General features: G+C 44.2%; 1 protein-coding gene across 1 annotated transcript in view; it reads left to right on the top strand.

The window, feature by feature from the left end:
* Positions 1 to 25513, top strand: part of GRM1 (glutamate metabotropic receptor 1) — a 164049-nt gene that overhangs the window by 130592 nt on the left and 7944 nt on the right. The window contains exons 3-7 of the mRNA XM_069954576.1: positions 4669 to 4904; positions 13143 to 13389; positions 15865 to 16033; positions 20714 to 20840; positions 23390 to 24320. Coding sequence (XP_069810677.1) covers positions 4669 to 4904; positions 13143 to 13389; positions 15865 to 16033; positions 20714 to 20840; positions 23390 to 24320 — 1710 coding nt within the window. The remainder of the gene's footprint in view (positions 1 to 4668; positions 4905 to 13142; positions 13390 to 15864; positions 16034 to 20713; positions 20841 to 23389; positions 24321 to 25513) is intronic.

Genomic DNA, 25513 nt, shown 5'->3' on the forward strand with positions numbered 1-25513 from the left:
CTCCATTAAGCTTAGCCAAATGAAATGAAAGCTCCTATTTCTAAAAAAAAAAAACTCCTAGAAACCAGGTCATGGCTGTCCTTATTTAACGTATTCATATATGCGTGTTTGAGCTGAAACCAAGCGTTATCAGGTAATTGAAATTCAATCTAATTGAGGAGCAGGTTTTAATCTTTCCATCTCTAAACATGTCAGAGATTTTACATATTTCCCCTTCTGCAATTTTATTAATGTTCTAGGTTTGTATATTTAATTTTTTTGTTATTCCAAAGGGAACAAGATCAAATAACCTGGCGTGTCTGTATCCCTGTGTTCTTATTCATTTTAATTGAATCAGTGGGATATGATTTAACTCATGGGAATCGTCAAGCTGTCCTGAAATCCAAATATCGAAAGTTTTCACCTTCTATTAAAACCTTCAATCTATCTGACTGTTCAGCAGCTGTACCAGACAATGGCAGGAGAACCGATTAGACTATAATAAACGAGCGCTGATCTGCTAAATCGGTGCTTGTTTACTGAGCCTATTACATGGCTCAATTATCATGCAGCGGGGCTGTATATACCGTATTTTGCGGTGTATAAGGCGACTGGGCGTATAAGACGACCCCTGACTTTCAAGAAGATTGCGGTAAGGCAGGGGTTAACTGCAGCTAAATAAAAAAAAAACATTTAACTCACCTGGGCCCCTTTCCTGTCATCGGCGCGCCTTCTGTACCGTTCCCGGCACAGGCAGTGGGACGTACATTACCTGCGCCGGAGACGGAGATCGCCAAACCTCTCCCCGGCAGCCAAGCTTTTCATCTGGAGAATGAGAGAGGCTTCAGGAACTTTAGGCGCCTCTCTCATTCTACCGAAGCTCTACCGGCAGCCGAGCGTCTGCGAGCCTCTCCGATGAGACGCTTGGCTGCCCGGGAACGGAGCCCGGGTGAGTTAAATGTTGTTTTTTTTTATAGTGGTTGGGATAGTACGGTGGGGATGGGGCCATTTTTAAGCCTCCCCGCTGTATGGGGAGACCATACCCGGCGTATAAGACGACCCCCGACTTCTAAGATTTTTGGGGGTTAAAAAGTTGTCTTATACAGTGTATATATATATATATATATTTATATATACCGTATAAGAAAATTTTTTAACCCCAAAAAATCTTAGAAGTCGGGGGTCGTCTTATACGCTGGGTCATTAGCGATGTCCTTGCTTTAAAAGTGTAATAATGAAGTTCATACATTACCTCTCCACGCTCCACGGTGTTCTCTTCGCTTCTGCCCGCTGTCCGCAGCCTCTGGTGAAACTTCAGAGCCAGTGTCTGAGAGACAGGCTGCTCAGCCAATCACTGGCCAAGGTAGTCGCTTTCCAGCCATTGATTGGCAGAGCGGCCTGTCACTTCATAAACCAGCTCTGGAGTTGCTGCGGGAGCGGGGAGAAGCCAAGAAGAGCATGGAAAGGTAATGTATGAACTTTATTATTGTCTTTGCACAGTCATCGGCCCGGAAGGCTATGATTTTAGGTCAGGGCCAAATCGTTGTCATCGGCCAATCGTTGTCTTTTTTACACGGAGCGATGATCTGCCGAATCGTCCTGATTTGGCAGATTATCGCTCCTTGTAATATTGCTCTTAGACCAGTTTATATTGTAGCAAGTCCAGAGAAGTGGGACTGTTGAATAAACAGTTTCATTGTCTAAGCAGCATCAATAGGAGAAGTAGGATAGTCTATGAGTATATGTATTATACTAATGAGGGGTCTATGTTCTCATTTGGTTCTTGGAACCTCACTGGTAACGTTCCATTACAGCGCTTGGAGCAATGTAGCAGCAAAGACACCGGCAGTCCCCCTTCCTGCCATCTTGCATGGTCTAACTGGTCTAGCTCCATAGCTCGGATTGGTTTCCATTATCTGAGAGCATGGGATGCCATATGTCCATAATGTATAGTTTTGTGCACACAGAATTCATTGCATGATACACTCTATTTTGTCCTGCAGAATTCATTGTGTCCCACGTATTTTTGTTTATAAACAAGAATTCGTTGTATTTCATTGTATTTTGTAACACTGGTGGCATAGAATAGGATTGTGTTGCACTGCGTGGAGTTTTGTGACCCGATGCTATTTTGTTGCGTAGAATTTGGTTCTGTCCGCCATAATGCACTTTGTAAAGTTGTAATAGAAAAGAGGAGTCACTAAATAAAATTCTGGGCCACAAAATGAAATTCTTTGCAACAAAATCAAATTCCCTGTAAGGTACTTGAAGGGGACGAGCAATTGCTTCGAGTGGAGCAGCTACTTCTTTGTAAAGCCGAGCATCAGCCAGCCTTTTACCGACACTATTCGCGGGGCTTCGATCTATGGACAAAACATCGACCCCCTACCCTGTTGCTGATGTGATATTTGTCTGAACCAACAATATTCTCTTGAGTAGGTTGAGTGGATGAACCATTTGTGGAGTCGCACTCAGATGCCATGACTTTTTTTATTTTTTTTTTAGTTTTTATTGTCTTTGTGTCACTTTTATGATGTTGCTTTGTAGAATGGTCAATGTATTATATGGAGTTTTGACGTTTGTATTTGTTTTCAATCACTTTTCCCTCTTCAGTTAAAGGTCAAGAGGTTCTAAGGCCCACATTGCTGATGTCAGTATCTGCCCACATTGCTGATGTCAGTATCTGCCCACCTTTGGCGTTGGATGCAATCACACATTTTATGAGAATTTTCTTTACACCCACTTCTTTTGAACATAAAGAGAGTAGACAGATTTTGAGTGAATTAATTCTACTCTAAAGCAACAGTAATCACATACAATATTACACTTCAAGTTTATGGAGATTTTTTTCATAAAGTTTTATATTAGTAGTTACAGTATATGTGGGTTAGGTCTTAACGTTCAGCACTTCATTTAGCAGGTTTTTCATACGGACTGCTATAGTATTACAACATAGAGATGGTGTGGGCACATGGGATTCCTGACGGCTGGTTATATGTCCGACACCCAGCTCTAATGGATGGTATTGGATGTCATTTCGACCCGAACCATTTGCCTGTTTAGATGCCAAAGTCATTAGCTACCACAACATCACAACCCCAGCAGGTTTTACAGAGAGAGTCTCAGGGTCATCATTCGTGGGTTATGATGGGTCGCTAAGGGCTTTAATATTTCTCAGGCCTGCGATCTACATAAGCCTGTTAGGTCCTGCCAGAGACAGAACCCAATATCTGTTGACCAGTGTAACAATGACAGACATAATACATTATAAGTATTATCAAGCAGAAGAAGAACCGATCATAAGATTAAAGGAGAACTCCCACGAACTGTAAAAATGGCAGACAGGCGGGGGTGGATGAATAAAAAACAAACAAGTGAACTCACCCATCCCCCGTGCCTCCGTTGTGCCGATCCAGGGTCCCGTTCATTATCGCTGGATGTCATCTTCTACTCGGCTCCTTCAGCTGTACCGTCACGGCCAGGCTGAGCGATTGCCTGCTCAGCCAGTCAATGACTGGGACAGTGTCCCACCCCAGTGGCTGGGCGGGCGATCACTGAACCGGGGTCGAAGCGTTGCAGCTAGCTGAAGGACCTCAGCTGATGTGAACAGGACCCGGGAGCAGCGGTTGAGAGGCACCGGGATGGGTGAGTTCACTTGTTTGTTGTTTTCTCACCCACCCCCGCCTTCTCCTTTTACAGTTTGTGGGACTTCTCCTGTAAATGAGGAAGTCCAGACTAAGAAAAAAGGTTAGGGAAAGTTTAATAAAAATTTTTTAAAAATACAAGTAAAATAGACGCAATCAAAGGTAGAAGAGATGAGATTGGGCACTCACCCAATGTTGTGATCTTCTTTATTTCAGTGTTTTATAAAAAACACACAGGACATAGTGGGCCGTTTAGCAAGACGCCAAGCACCAAGAAGAAGTGAGGTAACAGCTGGTTCACGCGCATGCATGCTTCTTTGGTAACAGCTGTTACCTCGCTCACTATGGTAAACGGCTCACTATGTCCTGTGTGTTTTTTATACAACACTGAAATAAAGAAGATCACAACATTGGGTGAGTGCCCTCTCTCATCTCTTTGAATGCTGGTTTTGCACCTTACATTTCTGAGAAAGTGAGCACCAACCAGTGATCGTCCACACTGTGCGTTTATACTCGCTGTTGAAACCCCCGCTCCAGTGAACTTCGCGAAGGTAGTGCCGGTGGCTGTTGCTTTATACATACAAGTAAAATAGGGTTTCCCTTACAAAGTCCTTAATAATGGCAAAAAATAACTAACAAAAAAACAACTACAAAGCAGTGTTAGAACAAGGGGGACATTTATTATCTGGCACAGAGGAATAATTTATGCACAACCACTTTTTCTGCTCATAAGTTATTCTCATGTGAGACCTCTGCACTGATGATGCCAGAGAGGTGGAGAGAGGGGCGGGCAGTGGGCGTGGTTGCATGCAAAGGGGGTGTGGCCTATACATGCACCGCATTTATGACTGTATAAGCATAGGATTTTTTTAGAGGCTTGCGACGTTACCGCGAGGTTGGCCTAGCCTGTGACAAACGTATGGTCAATGTACTAATAGAACATATGTGATCTTCTAATATTGCTAATAAAGAAGCATTAGCCTAATAACTAAATATATATCGATAATTTTTTCCTATAACCTGCTTTTTTTTTTACCTCTTTCAGTGATGGATGGGCAGACAGAGACGAAGTCATAGATGGCTTTGAAGCTGAAGCAAATGGAGGAATTACCATAAAGCTGCAATCCCCAGAGGTCAGGTCCTTTGACAACTATTTTCTAAGTCTACGCTTAGACACCAATTCACGAAACCCTTGGTTTACTGAGTTTTGGCAATACCGATTCCAGTGTCGAGTTCCAGGACATCCACAAGAAAATACCAACTTTATTAAGATTTGTAAAGGTAAGGACATTATTTATTTAACTTTCTTTAAAGGGATACTACAGCAAAACAAATTGTACCCCATCCCCTCCCTGCGGAATAAAATGGTGGGTCAGCACGCACTCCATTCATTCTTTACGGAGCTGTTAGCGATAGCCCAGCCTTTGGCTCTCTCTTGTGATCATGACACTTATGCCCTATCCAGTGGATATTGAACATCTCTTCAACATTTTTTCCTAGGTATTGTATTTTTACAAAAATTAGCGCAATATAATGTATTTAATTATTTTCTCTATGGCCGATATTGGTATTAATGTTTTGTAAAAAATAAAATAGATTGGCCCACGGTTATATTCACACAATATTTTACAATTTATAGTTTTTTAAATGACATCTGTTATTTTGCGGTTTGGCCGCCCGTCAGTGCAGTGACGGCTGTTGGTAAATTATTTTTGGCCAGGTGGACTGATTGCCCCTTTGATTTAATTGAAAAGCCATAAAATTTAATAGTAAAAACGGTGAAAGGACGGTAAAAAATGGCGTGTGTCCTACTAAAAAATAACGTCCATTATTTTCAAAGTAAAAAAGTAAAGAAATTTGGTGAACTGCAATTTTAACAGCAAGGGGGAATATTACGCCGCCTCCTCAAGGACTGCGGCATCCTCATTCCGCCTCATGGCAGAAGTGGCCCTGGCAGGGATGAGCTCTATGATAAAATGTTGGCTGATATTTTCTTGTTTTTACATTCTAGGATGTTAAAAATCTTATTATAGTACCAGTATTGCAGAACCACTGTTATACTTGAATAGTTTTTAAAATATCGTTTAATAAGATCTGAGCGCTATCGAGTTATTTACAGGAAATGTTAGCGATCCCTTCCTCCTTAGTGTGTACGAAGCTGCAGATATTTAGAGTATCGGTTTTATTTTGCTGGCCGCCTTTGCGCTTTCTTCTGATTTGCTACTATACTTAATGACTTCAAATTGCGAAATCCTAAAAGGAATTTATTTTCACCTCAAGTTGTGATGTTTTCTGTCTGGATTTATAGTGCGGGAGGAACGTTACCATGGCAGCTGAAATTTCAATATCCCGAAAGAGGTTTAAAGATTTGCAGAATTGATTCAAGGGCATGATATTAGTAATTGAAAATCTCTTTTTAGCGGATTAGCGCCGGCCTTATTTAGTATTGTGTCACTTGAATGACTCTCATACGTTGTACAGTACTCCCACAATAGCAGCCGAACCATGGAAGCGAAACGGATTTTGGAATAGCATGCAGCGATAGGTTTCTTTCTATATATTTTTTCATCGTTTTTTTTCAAATCAAACTTCAACTCAAACTCCAGCATTTGAAAACCATGGCCGCTTTCTTCCAGAGACAGCATCACTCTTGTTTTGCAATTAAGCTTCATTCACTTCAATGGAACGGAGTTGTAAAACCAACACCCAAACTGGAGACAAGAGCGGTGCTGTCTCTGGAAGAAAGCGGCCATGGTTTTCTAATGATGGAGAACCCCTTTAACCCCTTTGGTTTTTGGGCTTTTGTTTCCTCCTGTTATCTTATAAAAGTCATTAAAGAGGATGTACCACCACACAGCGCAGTAACGGGCAAGCCAGTGCCACGGTCCGTTTTTCAATCCATGGCCCGATTCCCGTGTACGGCGCCGTTCTATCCACGGGTCCCGAGCCGTGTCATACAAGGGAGGGAATTCCCTCCCACTGGGGGCGGGCCGGGCCGCCTCCAGTGCTTGAGTACCGACCCGGGACCCGTGGATAGAACGGCGCCATACACGGGAACTTGGCCGCAGATTGAAAAACATCTGATTCTATCCGTGTCAGTATAAAGAGGATGTACCTAGTTAATTTCGCCATTTACAGAACCTTATAAGGGCTCGTTTTTTGAGGGACCAATTGTTTTTTGCAATTACACTTTTGATTGCTCCTTAAAATATGCAGCGAAACTGAAAACAAAATATTTGAGGTGAAATTGAAAAGAAAAAAACAAAAAGTTATTTTTTTAACTTGAGGTGGGGGGGGGGCTCCATTTCGCTGTGTAGTAAGACTGGGATGTTATCTATATTCTTCAGGTTAAAGGTTATTCCTTTAAGGAATAAAAATGAAATGACTCAAACCATGGCTGTACTTCCCAAAAACTATATTACAATGAAATTATACTCTGCCCATTGATAAACAAATGTAACCATAAATTAATCCTGGGACACAACACCAATTATATATATATATATCCGCTCGACGGGGGAACGGATGGCAGGTGAGTTGTGTGCTGTTTTTGTTTTATCTGTTGTGCAGGGGGGGGAGGGGAGAGGGGGACCATCTATAAGGGGGGGGAAGAGGGGGACCATCTATAAGGGGGGGGGAGAGGGGGACCATCTATAAGGGGGGGAGAGGGGGACCATCTATAAGAGGGGGACCATCTATAAGGGGGGGGAAGAGGGGGACCATCTATAAGGGGGGGGGAGAGGGGGACCATCTATAAGGGGGGGACCATCTATAAGGGAGGGGGGACCATCTATAAGGGGGGGGAGAGGGGGACTATCTATAAGGGAGGGGGGAAAGAGGGGGACCATCTATAAGGGGGGGGGGAAGAGGGGGACCATCTATAAGGGGGGGGGACCATCTATAAGGGAGGGGGGACCATCTATAAGTGGGGACCATCTATAAGGGGGGAAAGAGGGGGACCATCTATAAGGGAGGGGGGAAAGAGGGGGACCATCTATAATGGGGGGGAGAGGGGGACCATCTATAAGGCGGGGACCATCTATAAGGGAGGGGGGACCATCTATAAGGGGGGGACCATCTATAAGGGGGTGAAAGAGGGGGACCATCTATAGGGGGGGGAAAGAGGGGGACCATCTATAAGGGGGGGGGAAGAGGGGGACTATCTATAAGGGGGGGAGAGGGGGACCATCTATAAGAGAGGGGGGAAAGAGGGGGACCATCTATAAGGGGGGGCCATCTATAAGGGAGGGGGGAGAGGGGGACCATCTATAATGGGGGGAGAGGGGGACCATCTATAAGGGGGGGAGAGGGGGACCATCTATAAGGGGGGAGAGGCAAGAGGGGGACCATCTATAAGGGGGGGGAGAGGCAAGAGGGGGACCATCTATAAGGGGAGGGGAAAGAGGGGGACCATCTATAAGGGGGGAGAGGGGGACCATCTATAAGGGGGAAAGAGGGGGACCATCTATAAGGGGGGAAGAGGGGGACCATCTATAAGGAAGGGCGTAGAGGGGGACCATCTATAAGGGGGAAAGAGTGGGACCATCTATAAGGGGGGAAGAGGGGGACCATCTATAATCGAGGGGAAAGAGGGGGACCATCTATAAGGGAGGGGGAGAGGGGGACCATCTATAAGTGAGAGGGGACCATCTATAAGGGGGGGAAGAGGGGGACCATCTATAAGGGGGGGAGAGGGGGACCATCTATAAGGGAGAGGGGACCGTCTATAAGGGGGTGAAGAGGGGGACCATCTATAAGGAGGGGAGAGGGAAGAGGGGGACCATCTATAAGGGGGGGAAAGAGGGGGACCATCTATAAGGGGGGGAGAGGGGACCATCTATAAAGGGGGGGGAGAGGAGGACCATCTATAAGGGAGGGGGGAGAGGGGGACCATCTATAAGGGGGGGAAGAGGGGGACCATCTATAAGGGGGGGGAGAGGGGGACCATCTATAAGGGGGGGAGAGGGGGACCATCTATAAGGGGGGGACCATCTATAAGGGAGGGGGACCATCTATAAGGGGGGGGAGAGGGGGACCATCTATAAGGGAGGGGGGAAAGAGGGGGACCATCTATAAGGGGGGGGAAGAGGGGGACCATCTATAAGGGGGGGGGGCATCTATAAGGGAGGGGGGACCATCTATAAGTGGGGACCATCTATAAGGGGGGAAAGAGGGGGACCATCTATAAGGGAGGGGGGAAAGAGGGGGACCATCTATAAGGGGGGGGAGAGGGGGACCATCTATAAGGCGGGGACCATCTATAAGGGAGGGGGGGCCATCTATAAGGGGGGGACCATCTATAAGGGGGTGAAAGAGGGGGACCATCTATAGGGGGGGAAAGAGGGGGACCATCTATAAGGGGGGGAGAGGGGGACCATCTATAGGGGGGGGGGAAAGAGGGGGACCATCTATAAGGGGGGCCATCTATAAGGGAGGGGGGAGAGGGGGACCATCTATAAGGGTGGGAGAGGGGGACCATCTATAAGGGGGGGAGAGGGGGACCATCTATAAGGGGGGGAGAGGCAAGAGGGGGACCATCTATAAGGGGGGGAGAGGCAAAAGGGGGACCATCTATAAGGGGAGGGGAAAGAGGGGGACCATCTATAAGGGGGGAGAGGGGGACCATCTATAAGGGGGAAAGAGGGGGACCATCTATAAGGGCAGAAGAGGGGACCATCTATAAAGGGGGGGGGAGAGGAGGACCATCTATAAGGGAGGGGGGAGAGGGGGACCATCTATAAGGGGGGGGAAGAGGGGGACCATCTATAAGGGGGGGGGGGGGAGAGGGGGACCATCTATAAGGGGGGGAGAGGGGGACCATCTATAAGGGGGGGACCATCTATAAGGGAGGGGGACCATCTATAAGGGGGGGAGAGGGGGACCATCTATAAGGGAGGGGGGAAAGAGGGGGACCATCTATAAGGGGGGGGGGGAAGAGGGGGGACCATCTATAAGGGGGGGGACCATCTATAAGGGAGGGGGGACCATCTATAAGTGGGGACCATCTATAAGGGGGGAAAGAGGGGGACCATCTATAAGGGAGGGGGGAAAGAGGGGGACCATCTATAAGGGGGGGGAGAGGGGGACCATCTATAAGGCGGGGACCATCTATAAGGGAGGGGGGGGCCATCTATAAGGGGGGGACCATCTATAAGGGGGTGAAAGAGGGGGACCATCTATAGGGGGGGAAAGAGGGGGACCATCTATAAGGGGGGGGAAAGAGGGGGACCATCTATAAGGGGGGGAGAGGGGGACCATCTATAAGGGAGGGGGGAAAGAGGGGGACCATCTATAAGGGGGGCCATCTATAAGGGAGGGGGGAGAGGGGGACCATCTATAAGGGGGGGAGAGGGGGACCATCTATAAGGGGGGGAGAGGCAAGAGGGGGACCATCTATAAGGGGGGGAGAGGCAAGAGGGGGACCATCTATAAGGGGAGGGGAAAGAGGGGGACCATCTATAAGGGGGGAGAGGGGGACCATCTATAAGGGGGAAAGAGGGGGACCATCTATAAGGGGGGAAGAGGGGGACCATCTATAAGGGAGGGCGTAGAGGGGGACCATCTATAAGGGGGAAAGAGGGGGACCATCTATAAGGGGGGAAGAGGGGGACCATCTATAATCGAGGGGAAAGAGGGGGACCATCTATAAGGGAGGGGGAGAGGGGGACCATCTATAAGTGAGAGGGGACCATCTATAAGGGGGGGAAGAGGGGGACCATCTATAAGGGGGGGAGAGGGGGACCATCTATAAGGGAGAGGGGACCGTCTATAAGGGGGGGAAGAGGAGGACCATCTATAAGGGGGGGAGAGGGAAGAGGGGGACCATCTATAAGGGGGGGAAAGAGGGGGACCATCTATAAGGGGGGGAGAGGGGACCATCTATAAGGGGGAAAGAGGAGGACCATCAATAAGGGGGGAAGAGGGGGACCATCTATAAGGGAGGGGGGAGAGGGGGACCATCTATAAGGGAGGGGGGAGAGGGGGACCATCTATAAGGGAGAGGGGACCATCTATAAGGGGGGGAAGAGGGGGACCATCTATAAGGGGAGGAAGAGGGGGACCATCTATAAGGGGGGGAGAGGGAAGAGGGGGACCATCTATAAGGCAGGGGAGAGAGGGGGACCATCTATAAGGGAGAGGGGACCATCTATAAGGGGGGGAAGAGGGGGACCATCTATAAGGGGGGAAGATGGGGACCATCTCCTAAAAGATCAGCACCCTCCTCTCCTGACATCCTCTGTGCTGCTGGGACTTCTCCTGTAGGATTAGCACCCTCCTCTCCTGACATCCTCTGTGCTGCTGGGACCTCTCCTATAGGATTAGCACCCTCCTCTCCTGACATCCTTTGTGCTGCTGGGACCTCTCCTATAGGATTAGCACCCTCCTCTCCTGACCTCCTCTGTGCTGCTGTGACCTCCCCTATAAGATCAGCACCCTCCTCTCCTGACCTCCTCTGTGCTGCTGTGACCTCCCCTATAAGATCAGCCCCCTCCTCTCCTGACATCCTCTGTGCAGCAAGGGACCAAACATTATGTTTATTGGGGACAGCAGTGGGGGGGGGGGGCAGTAGTGGATTATGGGGGGGGGCGTCATCCTATAGTTCGCCTCGGGCAGCAGAGAGGCTAGAATCACCCTTGGTAAGGATACAAAATATATGTCAAGCCCATTTCTCTGTCAATGGAAAAATAAAAGAGGTATGGCTCTTAGAGGGCAAAGAGGATAATAAATAAAAAAGAAAAATAAATTCTTGTCTTTAAAGGGGAACTATCAGGAGGTTAGACCAATTTAACCTGCTGATATGTCCCTGTTGCACAAGAGACGTGGAGAAGGAAGGGTAAGAGATATTATATTATTAGAGACATCCTATAAGACACATCCCTTCCCCCTCAGCGTCTCCTGCACAATAGGGACATATCAGCAGGTTAGACTCGTCCAACCTGCTGATAGTTCCCCTTTAAGAAAGGAACGTTATAGTATGAGAAGAATATACTGGTCCTGACTTTCATCGGAGAAATCCCGGAGCTCCAGCGTCTTCTGTTCCGTTGTGCAGACAATTTTATTTCCAATAAGGTTTGTAAGATTGTGGAGCTGTGGGATATTTCCAGGAACTAGCTGCTGCCCAATCCCTCGGGGCGACTTTGCATAGATCTCTATTCTATCACTTCCCTGACCATGAAGAATCGCTGCTTTTTTCCAATTAGGACGTCCATTGCTTGGCCGTTATCCAGCACCTCACTAAGCGTATTCCCAGAGATTCCTTGTATCAGTTTATCCATAGGGCGTCATTTATCCCGCCGTCATAGAGATTTAGCTAAACTTCTCGATAGACATTTATTGATTAGGATTGACTTATGTTCAAATAGAAAACAAGTGATTCCCCGGGATGAAGGGGACTGGATATAGTGCTTATATGGTGGGACGTTTTCATGATATTCTGCTTGTATATTCCGTCTGCAGATACTATAGCATAGACAGCCTGTCAATGGTAATGCGCCTCATAAATTACAGAAAAGAAGACAGGCCGGTTCTGGCTGGATATAACACAGGCAGCAACAACTATTTAGTAAATAGGAGCTATACTGAACGCACGGGTAGCTGCAAAAGGAGGTATATGCTACAGTATATGAAGTATATGCTCCAGCCAGCCGCCCGCCTGCAGCCCCTTTAACACCTCCCACAGCCCTGGCCCCCTGCCCACCCCGGCCGCCTGATCGGGGCTGCAGGGGGGTTGATCGGGGCTGCAGGGGGGTTGATCGGGCGGCCGGGGCTGCGGGAGGTGTTAAAGGGGCTGCAGGCGGGCGGCTGGCTGGAGCATATACTTCACCTGGTCCCCGCTCCGGCTTGCTGAAGACACCGGGAACCGCCGAAGCAAGCTAGAGCCGGGATCAGGTAAGGTATCAGCTCCGGCGGCCGGGGGGTTAACGGGACGGGCTGCGAACAAACTTGCAGCAGGGATGTACATGTTTGTCTGCCATTGAAAGTATAGGGCCGGGATCCACAGTGAGTCTGCTGCAAATACGCAGCGAGGGGACTCACTGCAGATACGGCAAGTGGGTTTGTAGCCTAAAAGTTCAGCTTGCCAGGTTGTATAATAAAAAACAGTGTGTGAACATAGCTTACATATGTTGTTCTTTTCAGGCTGGGTTCACACTACATTTTTTCATCCGTTTTTTTTTCTTGTTTTTCACCCTTTTTTTTTTTTTTTTTTTTACAAAAAACAGATGGAAAAATGGCTGCATTTGTGTGCATCCGTTTTTCCATTGACTTCATTATAAAAAAAGATTTTTTTGGGCATACGCAAAAATGTGGTCGACGACGTTTTTGTGTACGTTACAAAAAACTGCAGCTCTTTGATTATTTTTATTTATAGTGGAAGTCAATGGAAAATGGATCGAAAGGGATGCACACAAATGCGTCCGTTTTTTTCTATCCATTTTTAGTACCAATATTTATTTTTAATGGCGTCAAGAGTGCAATATTTTCTCTATTATTTAGTTAAGTTTTTTTTATATATTTCAGGTAATGAAAGCTTACAAGACAACTATGTACAGGATAGCAAAATGGGATTCGTCATCAATGCAATCTATGCCATGGCCCACGGCCTCCATAACATGCACGCCGCCTTATGTCCCAAACATGTTGGTTTGTGTGATGCCATGAGACCTATCGATGGCAGCAAACTGCTGGAATTTCTCATAAAGAGTCGATTTGTTGGCGTTTCTGGAGAAGACATTTGGTTCGATGACAAAGGAGATGCCCCGGGAAGGTGAGAGTATTCTTATATATCTCACTACATGGAAGTGGTAGAAGTTGAAACAGAATCAATAAATTAGGATATTTTTTTTTCCATTGACGTTTTCCTTCTTATTGTATAACTAATAGCATAATACACTGCAGTATAGGAGATAATTGATATACTATATAGCGTACTATACATATAGGGGGAGATTTATCAAACATGGTGTAAAGTGAAACTGGCCCAGTTGCCCCCGGCAACCAATCAGATTCCACCTTTCATTCCTCACAGACTCTTTGGAAAATGAAAGGTGGAATCTGATTGGTTGCTAGGAGCGACTGGGCCAGTTTCACTTTACACCAGTTTGATAAATCTTCCCCCAATGCAAATACAAAATATGTTTGAACTATGGTACAGTGCTGCAGTTATCCTATGAAGGAAACATTATAAAGTTAGTTTTTTAACACCAGGCAGTGGGGACTTCAAACAACTTTGTAATTTACTACTAATTAAAAAAAAAAAAATCTAAATTCTTCCAGTACTTAACAGCTGCTGTATGTCCTGCAGGATGAGGTGTTTTTCTTTCAGTCTGACACTGCTCTCTGCTGCCACCTTTGTCCATGTCAGGAACTGTCCAGAGCAGGAGAGGTTTTCTATGGGGATTTGCTGCTGCTCTGGACAGTTCCTGACATGGACAGAGGTGGCAGCAGAGAGCAGTGTGTCAGACTGGAGAGAATACACCACTTCTTGCAGGGCATACAGCACATGAGAAATACTGAAGGACTGGAGACTTTTTTTAATAGGAGTATATTTCTGGCAATAGTTGATTCAAAAGAGAAAAAAATAGCTGGCGTAAAAAGGAGTTTAAAGGAGAAGTGCAGGGAAAATATTTATTAAAGTATCGTATTGCCCCCCAAAAGTTATACAAATCCCCAATAACCATTTGCTTTTTTAACCAAGTGCTTTTTTCCTACTGCATCAAGGCTTCACTTCCTGGATAACATGGTGATGTCACTTCCTGGATAACATGGTGATGTCACTTCCTGGATAACATGGTGATGTCACTTCCTGGATAACATAGTGATGTCACTTCCTGGATAACATGGTGATGTCACTTCCTGGATAACATGGGGATGTCACTTTCTAGACAACATGGTAATGTCACTTTTTGGATGACATGGTGATGTCACTTCCTGGATAACATGGTGATGTCACTTCCTGGATAACATGGTGATGTCACGACTCAACTCCCAGAGCTGTGCAGGCTGTGGCTGCTGGAGAGGATGATAGCAGGGGGATGCTCAGTGTCCCTCCTGTGCCCTCTGTCCCTCCATGTCCCCCTGCCATCATTCTCTCCAGCAGCCACAGCCCGCACAGCTCTGGGAGTCGGGTCGTGACTCACCATGTTATCCAGGAAGTGACATCACCATGTTATCCAGGAAGTGACATCACCATGTTATCCAGGAAGTGACATCACCATGTTATCCAGGAAGTGACATCACCATGTTATCCAGGAAGTGACATCACCATGTTATCCAGGAAGTGACATCCCCATGTTATCCAGGAAGAGACATCACCATGTTATCCAGGAAGTGACATCACCATGTTATCCAGGAAGTGAAGCCTTGATGTAGTAGTTAGTGCAGGGAAGAAAGCACTTTATGAGCATTTCCTGTAATAAGTGCATATTGGGGATTTGTATAACTTTTGTTGAGCAATACAATACTTTAGTAAAAATTTTCGCCGGACTTCTCCTTTAATGGGAACCTGTCACCCCCAGTGCCGGGGTGACAGGCTCCCGACCCCCCGTTAGATCCCCCTATACTTACCTGATCCCGCCGGGTCCCGCTTCCTGAGCCGGACGGGTGACTGAGATTTCAGCGCCCGAAGCCCGGCGCGCGCGCTCACAAGAGAGTCAGATGCTCATAGAGAATGAATGGTGAGTCCGATGCTCCGTCATTCTGTATGGGCATCGGACTCTCCTGTGAGCGCGCGCGCCGGGCTTCGGGCACTGAAATCTCAGTCACCCAACCGGTTCAGGAAGCGGGACCCGGTGCAATGAGGTAAGTATAGGGGTCTCTAATGGGGGGTGACAGGTCCTCTTTAAGTTATATCAGAAGCCTGCCGCAGCTCTTAGCTAGTATAAATTTCATAATGGGATGCACAGACAGTGAAAGACGTGCCACATTTATTAGCAGGCTAACATCTCTTAATAGATTTGGCACGTCTTTCCACTTTACTTTCCCTCTAGACATGTGTGTGAGATGCTGGCCATGATAAAATTCCCATCAGTACGCTTAGTAATAGTAACTGAGTGCAGACATAGAAACATAGCATTGAATATAAAGCTCAGGATGGAACTGTCTCTTATCACCGACCGGCTTGTCCACTTATAATAACCGTGCATTAATCTTTAAGCAGATGGTACATAGTAAATAGATGAACGGCATGATGAGAAGATGAGAGGAATTCTAAATAAAAAAAATAATTTCTTTCCAACTTTAGATATGATATCATGAATCTTCAATTCATTGAGCCAAACAGCTACGATTATGTTCTTATAGGAACTTGGCATGAAGGAATTTTAAATATTGATGACGATAGGATACAAATGAATAAAAGTGGAATGGTGCGGTCTGTATGCAGTGATCCCTGCTCAAAAGGAGAAATAAAGGTAAGCACAACCATATACAATCTGATGGATGAACAAGATGACAACATTGGTGTCAATTGACAAATTTAGTCAAATTTAAATCAATGGGATTAGATTGGCATCTCCTTAGGCTATAAGCAAACGTTATTTCGAGATCATCCTGTCCATCTGCTCCTCCTCATGATGAACAGAACACCTATCATTTTAACAGGTGTCTTGTTCTTCTACAGGAAGCAGTATCTGTGTAGATCACTGCTTACTCTCTGTCTTCCAAGGGGTTAATGGGGTATTCCCATCTCATGTAATATAGTTGTCCTTGTAGGACTTTTCTCTTTTTGTGGACAGTTTGTTGTCAAGGTCTGCTATAAAAGCAGTGGTCTGGCTGATGTATATACAGTATAGCTATTATATAGATGTATGGACATATAGGGGGGGATTTATCAAAGGGATGTAAAGTAGAACTGGCCCATTGTGTGTGTATATACTGTATCCTATATATAACTATGTATACTAAAGCTATATATACACCAGTCAAATCACTGCTTTAAGAGCAGGAGGTGGTCTGTAACCTTGACAATGAATTGTCAGCAATAAGACAGAAAGAGCAGCATATCAGGAAAAGAAAACAAATTTGTGACATTAATGTATTTGTAAATATGTTAGTTGAGATGGAAATACCCCTTTAAGTGATGTTGCAGTTGCTCAGCCCAGTCAGTGGATGGTGGACAGTAAGTAGCAATCTACACAGATCACTGCTTAGTGTTCGGTACAAAAAGAGTTAAGTGACAATGCACAGCATCTCCACTTAACTGCTTCCTCGCAGTATTCTCATTCACTAACAGTAAGCAATTATTAACCTAAAGCCAGAAAACAAATCAATTATAACACGATACTTCTGGAGTAAATACCACAGTCATTTTTCTCTGAGTATTTTGTAAGGTATTTCCCTAATTCTGGCTTTATCTGCCGCCAAACACCTGAGCCGCCTGATGGACACATTAGCTCCCGGTTGGAATATTTGGTAAACAGGATGCTAATTTCTCTTATTTGCTTATCACGTCCTTGGGTGCAGGTATCACAGGAATAGCATGTATCATTCAGGTAGCTAGGTTTCTCCAAGAAGTTTTGCCAATAAATCCTCCTACTCAATTCCAAGGTAAACTGTGTAATTGAGTGTTTCAAATAATTAAGTGTTTAGTAATCAACCACAGGTCGCTGTTTACTACACACACATTGATTATCACAGACCTCTCCTCTTAGAAAGCATTATTTAACAGGCAACTCTCAGGCGAATTCCCATGGCACTATAGTCTACTGAAGGAGATATGATTCCCCACAAAACCACCATACAGTGGCACCGTATTATAATGGGCATGGATGGTTAGGCCTGGTTATGTTTGAAAGAGTTATCCTTAGAGATGAGCGAGGGCCAAAATACTCGAGTTGAGTCTTTTCCAGTGCTCGCTTCGACTAATGAACCCCATTAAATACAATGGTAGACTTGAGTACTTAACCAGGTACCCCACTCGGCACAGAGCTGAGGGTACTTAGTTAATTTGAAAGTGACAGTTTGGCCCCCAGAGGAATAAGTTAACCCCCTGGGGGCCAGACTGTGCTCTGTTGGTGATCACTCTGTGAAGACACATAGAAGACAGGAGCGGTAAGTATACTTTCTCTGCTCCCCCACCACCAACAAATCACAACTTTATCACCAACTTTATCTTGGTATTAGCAGAAGATCATGTTACCGTTCCAATCTTCTATTTGTTTTCACTATCGCCGCCCTCTTCCTCTTAGTAATAATGCCTCCTTATTATTGGTGTCATCATATTGCCCTCCGCTTAGTAATAATGCCCCCCTATTATTGGTATCATTATATTGCCCTCCTCTTAGTAATAATGCCCCCTTATTATTGGTGCCATCATATTGCCCTCCTCTTAGTAATAATGCCCCCTTATTATTGTGTCACCATATTGCCCTCCTCTTAGTAATAATGCCCCCTTATTATTGTGTCACCATATTGCTCTCCTCTTAGTAATAATGCCCCCTTATTATTGTGTCACCATTTTGCCCTCCTCTTAGTAATAATGCCCCCTTATCATTGGTGTCATCATATTGCCCTTCTCTTAGTAATAATGCCCCCTTATTATTGGTGTCATCATATTGCCCTCCTCTTAGTAACAATGCCCCCCTATTATTGGTATCATTATATTGTCCTCCTCTTAGTACAAATGCCGCCTTGTTATTGTGTCACAATATTGCCCTCCTCTTAGTAGTAATTCCCCCTTATTATTGTTTCACCATATTGCCCTCCTCTTAGTAATAATGCCCCCTTATTATTGGTGCCATCATATTGCCCTCATCTTAGTAATAATGCCCCCTTATTATTGGTGCCATCATATTGCCCTCCTCTTAGTAATAATGCCCCCTTATTATTGTGTCACCATATTGCCCTTCTCTTAGGAATAATGCCCCCTTATTGGTGCCATCATATTGCTCTCATCTTAGTAATAATGCCCCCTTATTATTGGTATCATTATATTGCCCTTTTTTACATTTGATCTTGTTGTAGCTATTTTTATGTTATGTTTAAGCATTTCCCGGGGGCGCATCTACGAGAGTGGGAATATGTGTATTCTTTAGGGCACCTTCATTGTATGTCAGATAACTGTCAGAGCAATGTCTGGACTAATATAATCTACAGGATATAATGGGTTACAGTTCCCTCCCTCAGAGACCAGACTGTGACAGCTGTATACAGAGGCTTCCTTGTGTGTACACTGTTTATCCCGGCCTCCCATCGTACCACCGAGCTGTCACTTACTCCCCTGCCCATCGCTGATCCTGTCTCCTTCTACCCTGTAAAAATGACAAGTTAGCAGTAGAAAAAAAGGAAATGTCAATTTATTGTGTGTTCTCGTCTGACCGGTGCTATAACGTTTGGTGATTTTAAGACGCTTAAAGGGGACGTGTTAACAGAAAATTACATATTGTTTAAATTAGTGCTTCCCAAACTGTGAGGCGGGCCTCACCGGTGAGGCGCCCCCTAGTTGTTGGTGAGGCCCAGCTGAGGAGTCAGTATTCACAAAAGTGACTATAAGCTGCACAGCTCTTTCCCTAAATGCAACAATCTCTGATTAAGGAACATTATTGACTCATTTTGTGCTTATTTAATGTTATACAGAGGTTAGGAGACAAATGAAGGGTAGACTGAGCAATAGTTTTTATCTTTGCATGGACTTCCATCACAGATGGTGAGGCCCGGCATCTTCTTGGTCAGTCTGGTGAGGCCCAGGCATCATTTTGTCTATTAGGTGAGGCTATAATAGAAAAAGTCTGAGAAACACTGGTTTAAATCAAGTTTTTCTGCAAATTATATATATTTTTTAACACTTTTGTGATGTTTTTTAATTTTTAATTTTACTATCTATATTATAAAAGAATCCTGAAGTCTTGGGCCACTAGGCCCAATATTAAGAGAAGTACTGCGGAGACTGAAAATATATTTCTGATATATTGCTTTAATAAAGTTACACTACTTTGTAGTATAACTTTATTTGAAAAAAATTATTGTTTTTTTTATAAACCTATACACTTCTGTTAAGTGGCAGCAGTAGAGAACGACACAGCCTCCTCTGCTGCCACAAATTGTGTTGGGAACCACAGGGTTGTCTAAGCCCTACAGTTTCAGATCCCCTGCTCTGTTCTAGAGTAGCACTATACAGAACAGGCTTCAGTTTCCCCCAGTCTGCTGTATATTCATAAACATAGTACACAGCTGAGAGGCTGCTCGACACGACCGCTGTGTCTGGAAGCTTCTGCATAGGAAGCTGTGATTGCAACAAATGAGCATAGTGAGCAGTGAAAGCAATCCCTGCTACCGCTGCATAGGGTGGACGGACACAGCGATCGTATTGGGCAGCCTGCCCCCAAGTACTATGTATTAGAATATACAGTACAAGGGGGAAACGGGACCCTGCTCTGTGTAGCACTGTGAGAACAGAGCAGGGGGTTGGGAACTGCAGGGCTCAAAAAGCCCTGCAATTCCTGACAAAAACTGTGTCACCCCTTACTGCTGTCAGTCAAAGGAAGTACAGTATATATGTAAACAAAAAAAAAATACATTTAAAGTAATATAACTTTCTTTAAGCAATGTATTAGCAAAAAATCAAATAAAATCAAATTTGTGGTGTCCAGGGTACCCCGTTAAGCTGAGACTTCCTGTTTTGTACATTTCCCTTTCCAGCGATGTCCTACTTATCATCACAGACAGGATTACACTGAAAGGTGACACCAGTGTATAGATAGCACAAAAGCTAAAATAGCTGAAGCTCACAGCTTAGCCTTCCCCTTTCTAAGGAATGACACCTGGACAGGTCACAGGGCATGCCCAGAAAATGTTTCAATTCATTATACTGCATGATTTGATTTCTTTTTCCAGCTAGGCCTTTGCTACATAAGAGAATAGCAGCACTTCATGTGAAGGCATACAGGCTGCAGAGTGATGCTGTCGTATATAAATACCATTAAGTGTAAAGAAAAAATAGAAATAGTAAAAAAAATCATTAAAAATTGATTTATTGTTATGTGTAGTAAAATAGTAAAAAATATTAAAAATTTATTTTTTTATTATTATTATTATTATTAATATTTATTTATTGTTATGTTATTTGATATTGGTTTTCTTTCTGTCTGGCTCAGGTGATCAGGAAGGGGGAAGTAAGCTGTTGTTGGATCTGTACTCCCTGCAAGGAAAATGAGTTTGTACAGGATGAATTTACATGCAAGGCTTGTGATCTGGGCTGGTGGCCCAACCCTGGACTTACAGGTGAGATGGCATTTTTCATGTACATAGTCAGAACTAAGTTATTGTGACCCAAATCCCATTTTATCTACATTAAGGCTGGGTTCACACTACGTATATTTCAGTCAGTATTGTGGTCTCATATTGCAACCAAAACCAGGAGTGGATTGAAAACACAGAAAGGATCTGTTCATACAATGTTAAAATTGAGTGGATGGCCGCCATATAACAGTAAATAACGGCCATTATTTCAATATAACAGCCGTTGTTTTAAAATAACAGCAAATATTTGCCATTAAATGACGGCCATCCACTCAATTTCATCTATGTGTGAACAGATCCTTTCTGTGTTTTTATTCCACTCCTGGTTTTGGTTGCAATATGAGGACCACAATACTGACTGAAATATACTGACTAAAATATACGTAGTGTGAACCCAGTAAAGGGGTACTCCGGCTAAAATCTTTTTCTTTCAAATCAACTAGTGCCAAAAAGATATATAGATTTGTAATTTACTTCTATTTAAAAAGTCTTCCAGTACTTATCATTTGCTGTCCTGTAGGAAGTGGTGTATTCTTTCCAGTCTGGCACAGTGCTCTCTGCTGCCACCTCTGTCCATGGCAGGAACTGTCCAGAGCAGGAGAGGTTTTCTATGAGGATTTGCTGCTGCTCTGGACAGTTCCTAATATGGACAGAGGTGGCAGCAGAGAGCACTGTGTCAGACTGGAGATAATACACCACTTCCTGCAGGACATACAGCAGCTGATAAGTACTGGGAGACTTTTTAAATAGAAGTAAATGACAAATCTGTATAACTGTATAACTGGCACCAGTTGATTTGAAAAACCCGCATAGGCCGCAGCGATGTTTATTTACTATGCAGAGGCGGGAGGGGGTTAAACAGAGCCTGTGCCAATAGTTAATATGAAATCAGTCAACATACACAAATAGGGGCAATTAACTAACATAAAGTACAGAACCTGCTGTGTAATGGAACACCAAAGTATCATGACACATGTATCGCAGACTCTACACAGCAGTAATGGGTGCAGCAGTAAGCGGTTCCCCGGCCGTTGCTTGTCATAGTACAAATTGAATCTTGACTCTGAAACAGTCTACAGAGGGATTTCACTGCCAGTCTAATACACAGAAAAGCCCGTTATGTTTCACATCAGGACAACATAAAAACACCATAAGGTGATATTGTAAAAGTGCCAAGCAGATGGAGATTACCTTCAACAAACTGCTTGCTTAAGTAGCAAAGTTGAACAGTACAATAAAAATGTAAATGCAATTTTCCGAGCCGTTCTGTTGTGCAACAACATCTCTGCTTAATGTGTAACTTATCAACGGGATCGGCTACGATGCCGACTCTTTGTTCTCATAGTAAACATCTTGCTGGATCTCACCCTGAAAGGAACGTATTGTTTTCTCCGGTGCTTTGTAGAAGGTTGACAAGACGAGTTAATGGAACCAAAAGGAATCGAGAATATTCACAGTATAAAGAGAAAAACTCACATTTCCATAATTTGCAAGAAAGTTTAATTTATTTCTGACAAATGGAATAATTGTGGCCGGCGGAGAAATTCTAGACAAGTTATTTTAATTGTTTTACATACTGTATATATAGGAACAGGAGGAAGGCACAATATGGCCCCCAATATGTTCCCACAATGACTTTTTTAGTAAAAAAAAAACCCTAAAAACCCTTTTTGTGATCATGACGGCCATTATGAATGATCATGATCCACCAACCCATTCCCCCAAATCACTAGTACCATCCTAAGTCCTTCCTGTTCTGCACCTTGGTTAGGGTAAGAAATTATCTTTTAATATGCAGCAGCCGAGTCAATGTGGCGTAGCCCAAAGGGTTTGTGCCCTGGGCCTGCCGTGCCTCTCCTTTCTTCCTCCCCACCCTCCTCATCATTAGAAACGCCCCCAGCAGGATTTCTCCTATTCATCACTTGTCTAAATAGTGCACATGAGCCTTAACAATCGGAAGCAGCACATGTGCAGTGTTTAGACAAGCAATATATATGAGAAATTCTGCCAGGGGCAGTTCTCAGCTGCTGCTTTCTGCTGAAGACACAAAAATCTGTGTATGAGCTTTTCTCTCTGTCTCCCCCTCCCCTTCTCTTCTGTAAACAAGTACCTGGCAGGCTTTATCTGCAACATTGTAACTTCTTTGTAATCTTGGGAGGGTTATTCTGAGGTCAATCTGCTGATGAATATACTGTCATTAATCCTCCTGTCACTACAAAGAAGCTTTAATGTTGCAGATAAAGCCAGTCAGGGACTTGTTTACATCAACCGTCTCAGAAGGGAGGGGGAGGAGGGGGAGACAGAGAGAAAAGCTCACACACAGGTTTTTGTGTTTTCATCAGAAAGCAGCAGCTCAGAACTGGGGGAAGGAGACTTAATAGATAATAACAAGTATGGAACAAATTGTTAGTCTCATCATGGGCAGCAACATATCAAAAGTTAGGTTTTTAGTGAAGTACCCCATTTATATAAAGTGTAAATGTATGCTTCTAGAAAGAAAAGAAGCTAACTCCTCTACTTTCTCCCCGCAGGTTGTGAACCAATAGTCATAAAATATCTGCAGTGGAGTGACATTGAATCCATCATTGCGGTGGCCTTCTCCTGTGTGGGCATACTTATCACTATGTTTGTCACCTTGATCTTCATTCTCTACAGAGACACGCCTGTGGTTAAGTCATCGAGTCGAGAGCTCTGCTACATTATCCTGGCTGGGATTTTCCTAGGTTATATCTGTCCTTTCACGCTGTTAGCCAGGCCCACCACAACCTCCTGTTATTTACAGCGTCTCTTGGTGGGTCTCTCGTCAGCAATGTGCTACTCCGCTCTGGTCACCAAAACCAATCGCATCGCCCGAATACTGGCGGGAAGTAAAAAGAAGATTTGTACACGTAAACCCCGTTTTATGAGCGCTTGTGCTCAAGTGATCATAGCTTCAGTATTGATCAGCCTACAGCTTACTTTGGTTGTCACTTTGATCATCATGGAGCCCCCAATGCCGATCCTTTCTTATCCAAGCATTAAAGAAGTCTACTTGATCTGTAACACTAGTAACTTAGGCGTGGTGGCTCCTCTTGGCTACAACGGCCTTCTGATCATGAGTTGCACCTACTACGCGTTCAAGACTCGCAACGTTCCGGCAAACTTCAATGAAGCGAAATATATTGCGTTCACAATGTATACGACGTGTATCATCTGGTTGGCGTTTGTCCCGATCTATTTTGGGAGCAACTACAAGATTATTACCACGTCTTTTGCTGTCAGTCTGAGTGTCACAGTGGCTTTGGGTTGTATGTTTACTCCCAAGATGTATATTATTATTGCCAAACCTGAAAGGAACGTTCGGAGTGCTTTCACCACCTCTGATGTGGTACGTATGCATGTTGGAGATGGAAAAACACCATGCAGATCAAACACCTTCCTCAGCATCTTCAGAAGGAAGAAACCAAGTGCTGGGAATACAAAGTGAGTACACGTCACTTTTTTTTATTACAAAATGTGAGTCATTGGGACCTATAAGGGCAAGTTTATATGTAGAACATTATGAAGAAGCTCTGACCTGGAATGTACAGTGCGGATTTATATGGTACAATGTCAGCAGCTGTTCTTACCTTCAAATGACTTCATTTATCCTTTAATAATGCACATTAGTATACATTTTCCTAAACTTTTGCATTTTAGACCTAATTATTTACTAAGAAAATATAGTATTAACATTGTCATTCATATAATATAATGTATGTGGTCACAGAATGGCACGGCAATCTAACTAGCACGCTGAGACTGTGCAATCCACATTTTAGCAATATGGCACATTTGAAAAATAAGTAAATTGGCAGCAACATAAATAAAAAATATAGTTGTCACCATTGTATCCATAGTTTAAGATTTCATTAAAGTAAAAAAAAAAGTTTATTAAAGGGGAACTATCAGTAGGTTAGCAGGTTATTGCACAGGAGACGCCAAGAAGGAAGCTATGTCTCTTACCTTCATCCTCTGCGCCGTTCCAGTGCAGTTAGTAATTTACCCCCATAGTGCCACCCTTCATCTGTTGTGTGCAAAAAAGTTGAAAAAAAGGATGAAGAAACGGATGCATTTGTGTGCATCCATTGACTTCCATTATATATAAAAAAAAAAAACGGATCAAAATGCATCTTTTTTTTTATTGTACACCAAAGTGCGGTCACCACATTTTTGTTTATGCTAAAAAAAGAAAAACAGTTTGGCGAACCCGACGAACCAAACTTTTGAAAAGTTGACTCATCTCTACTCTTCGGCCCTTCTACCTTTGTGCGTGTGCTTAAAGAGTAACTATCAGCAGGTTCATACATACAAACTCACTGGTATGTACCTAGAGGCGTTCTTATGTTGACTACGAAGATATCTGTTTTTTGGACAATCAGTTGCTCTGTTTTTTTTTTAATAATTTGTAAAAATTCAAATATGTAAATGAGGTCCTTTAGTGCACTATCCCCTCAATGCACTGGCCTGCCCAACCACCAGCTTCTATGGCACCAACCTATGAATATGCATGTAAGTAGACACAGATAAAGCTGGCTTGTTAGTGGGCCGCTGCACTTCAAGGGATGTGAGCTCCCCCAGTGCACCAAGAACCTAATATACATATAACCTCATTTACATATGTACATTTTTATAAA

The sequence above is a fragment of the Dendropsophus ebraccatus genome, chromosome 15 (genome assembly GCF_027789765.1).
Source record: "Dendropsophus ebraccatus isolate aDenEbr1 chromosome 15, aDenEbr1.pat, whole genome shotgun sequence".
Lineage (NCBI taxonomy): Eukaryota > Metazoa > Chordata > Amphibia > Anura > Hylidae > Dendropsophus > Dendropsophus ebraccatus.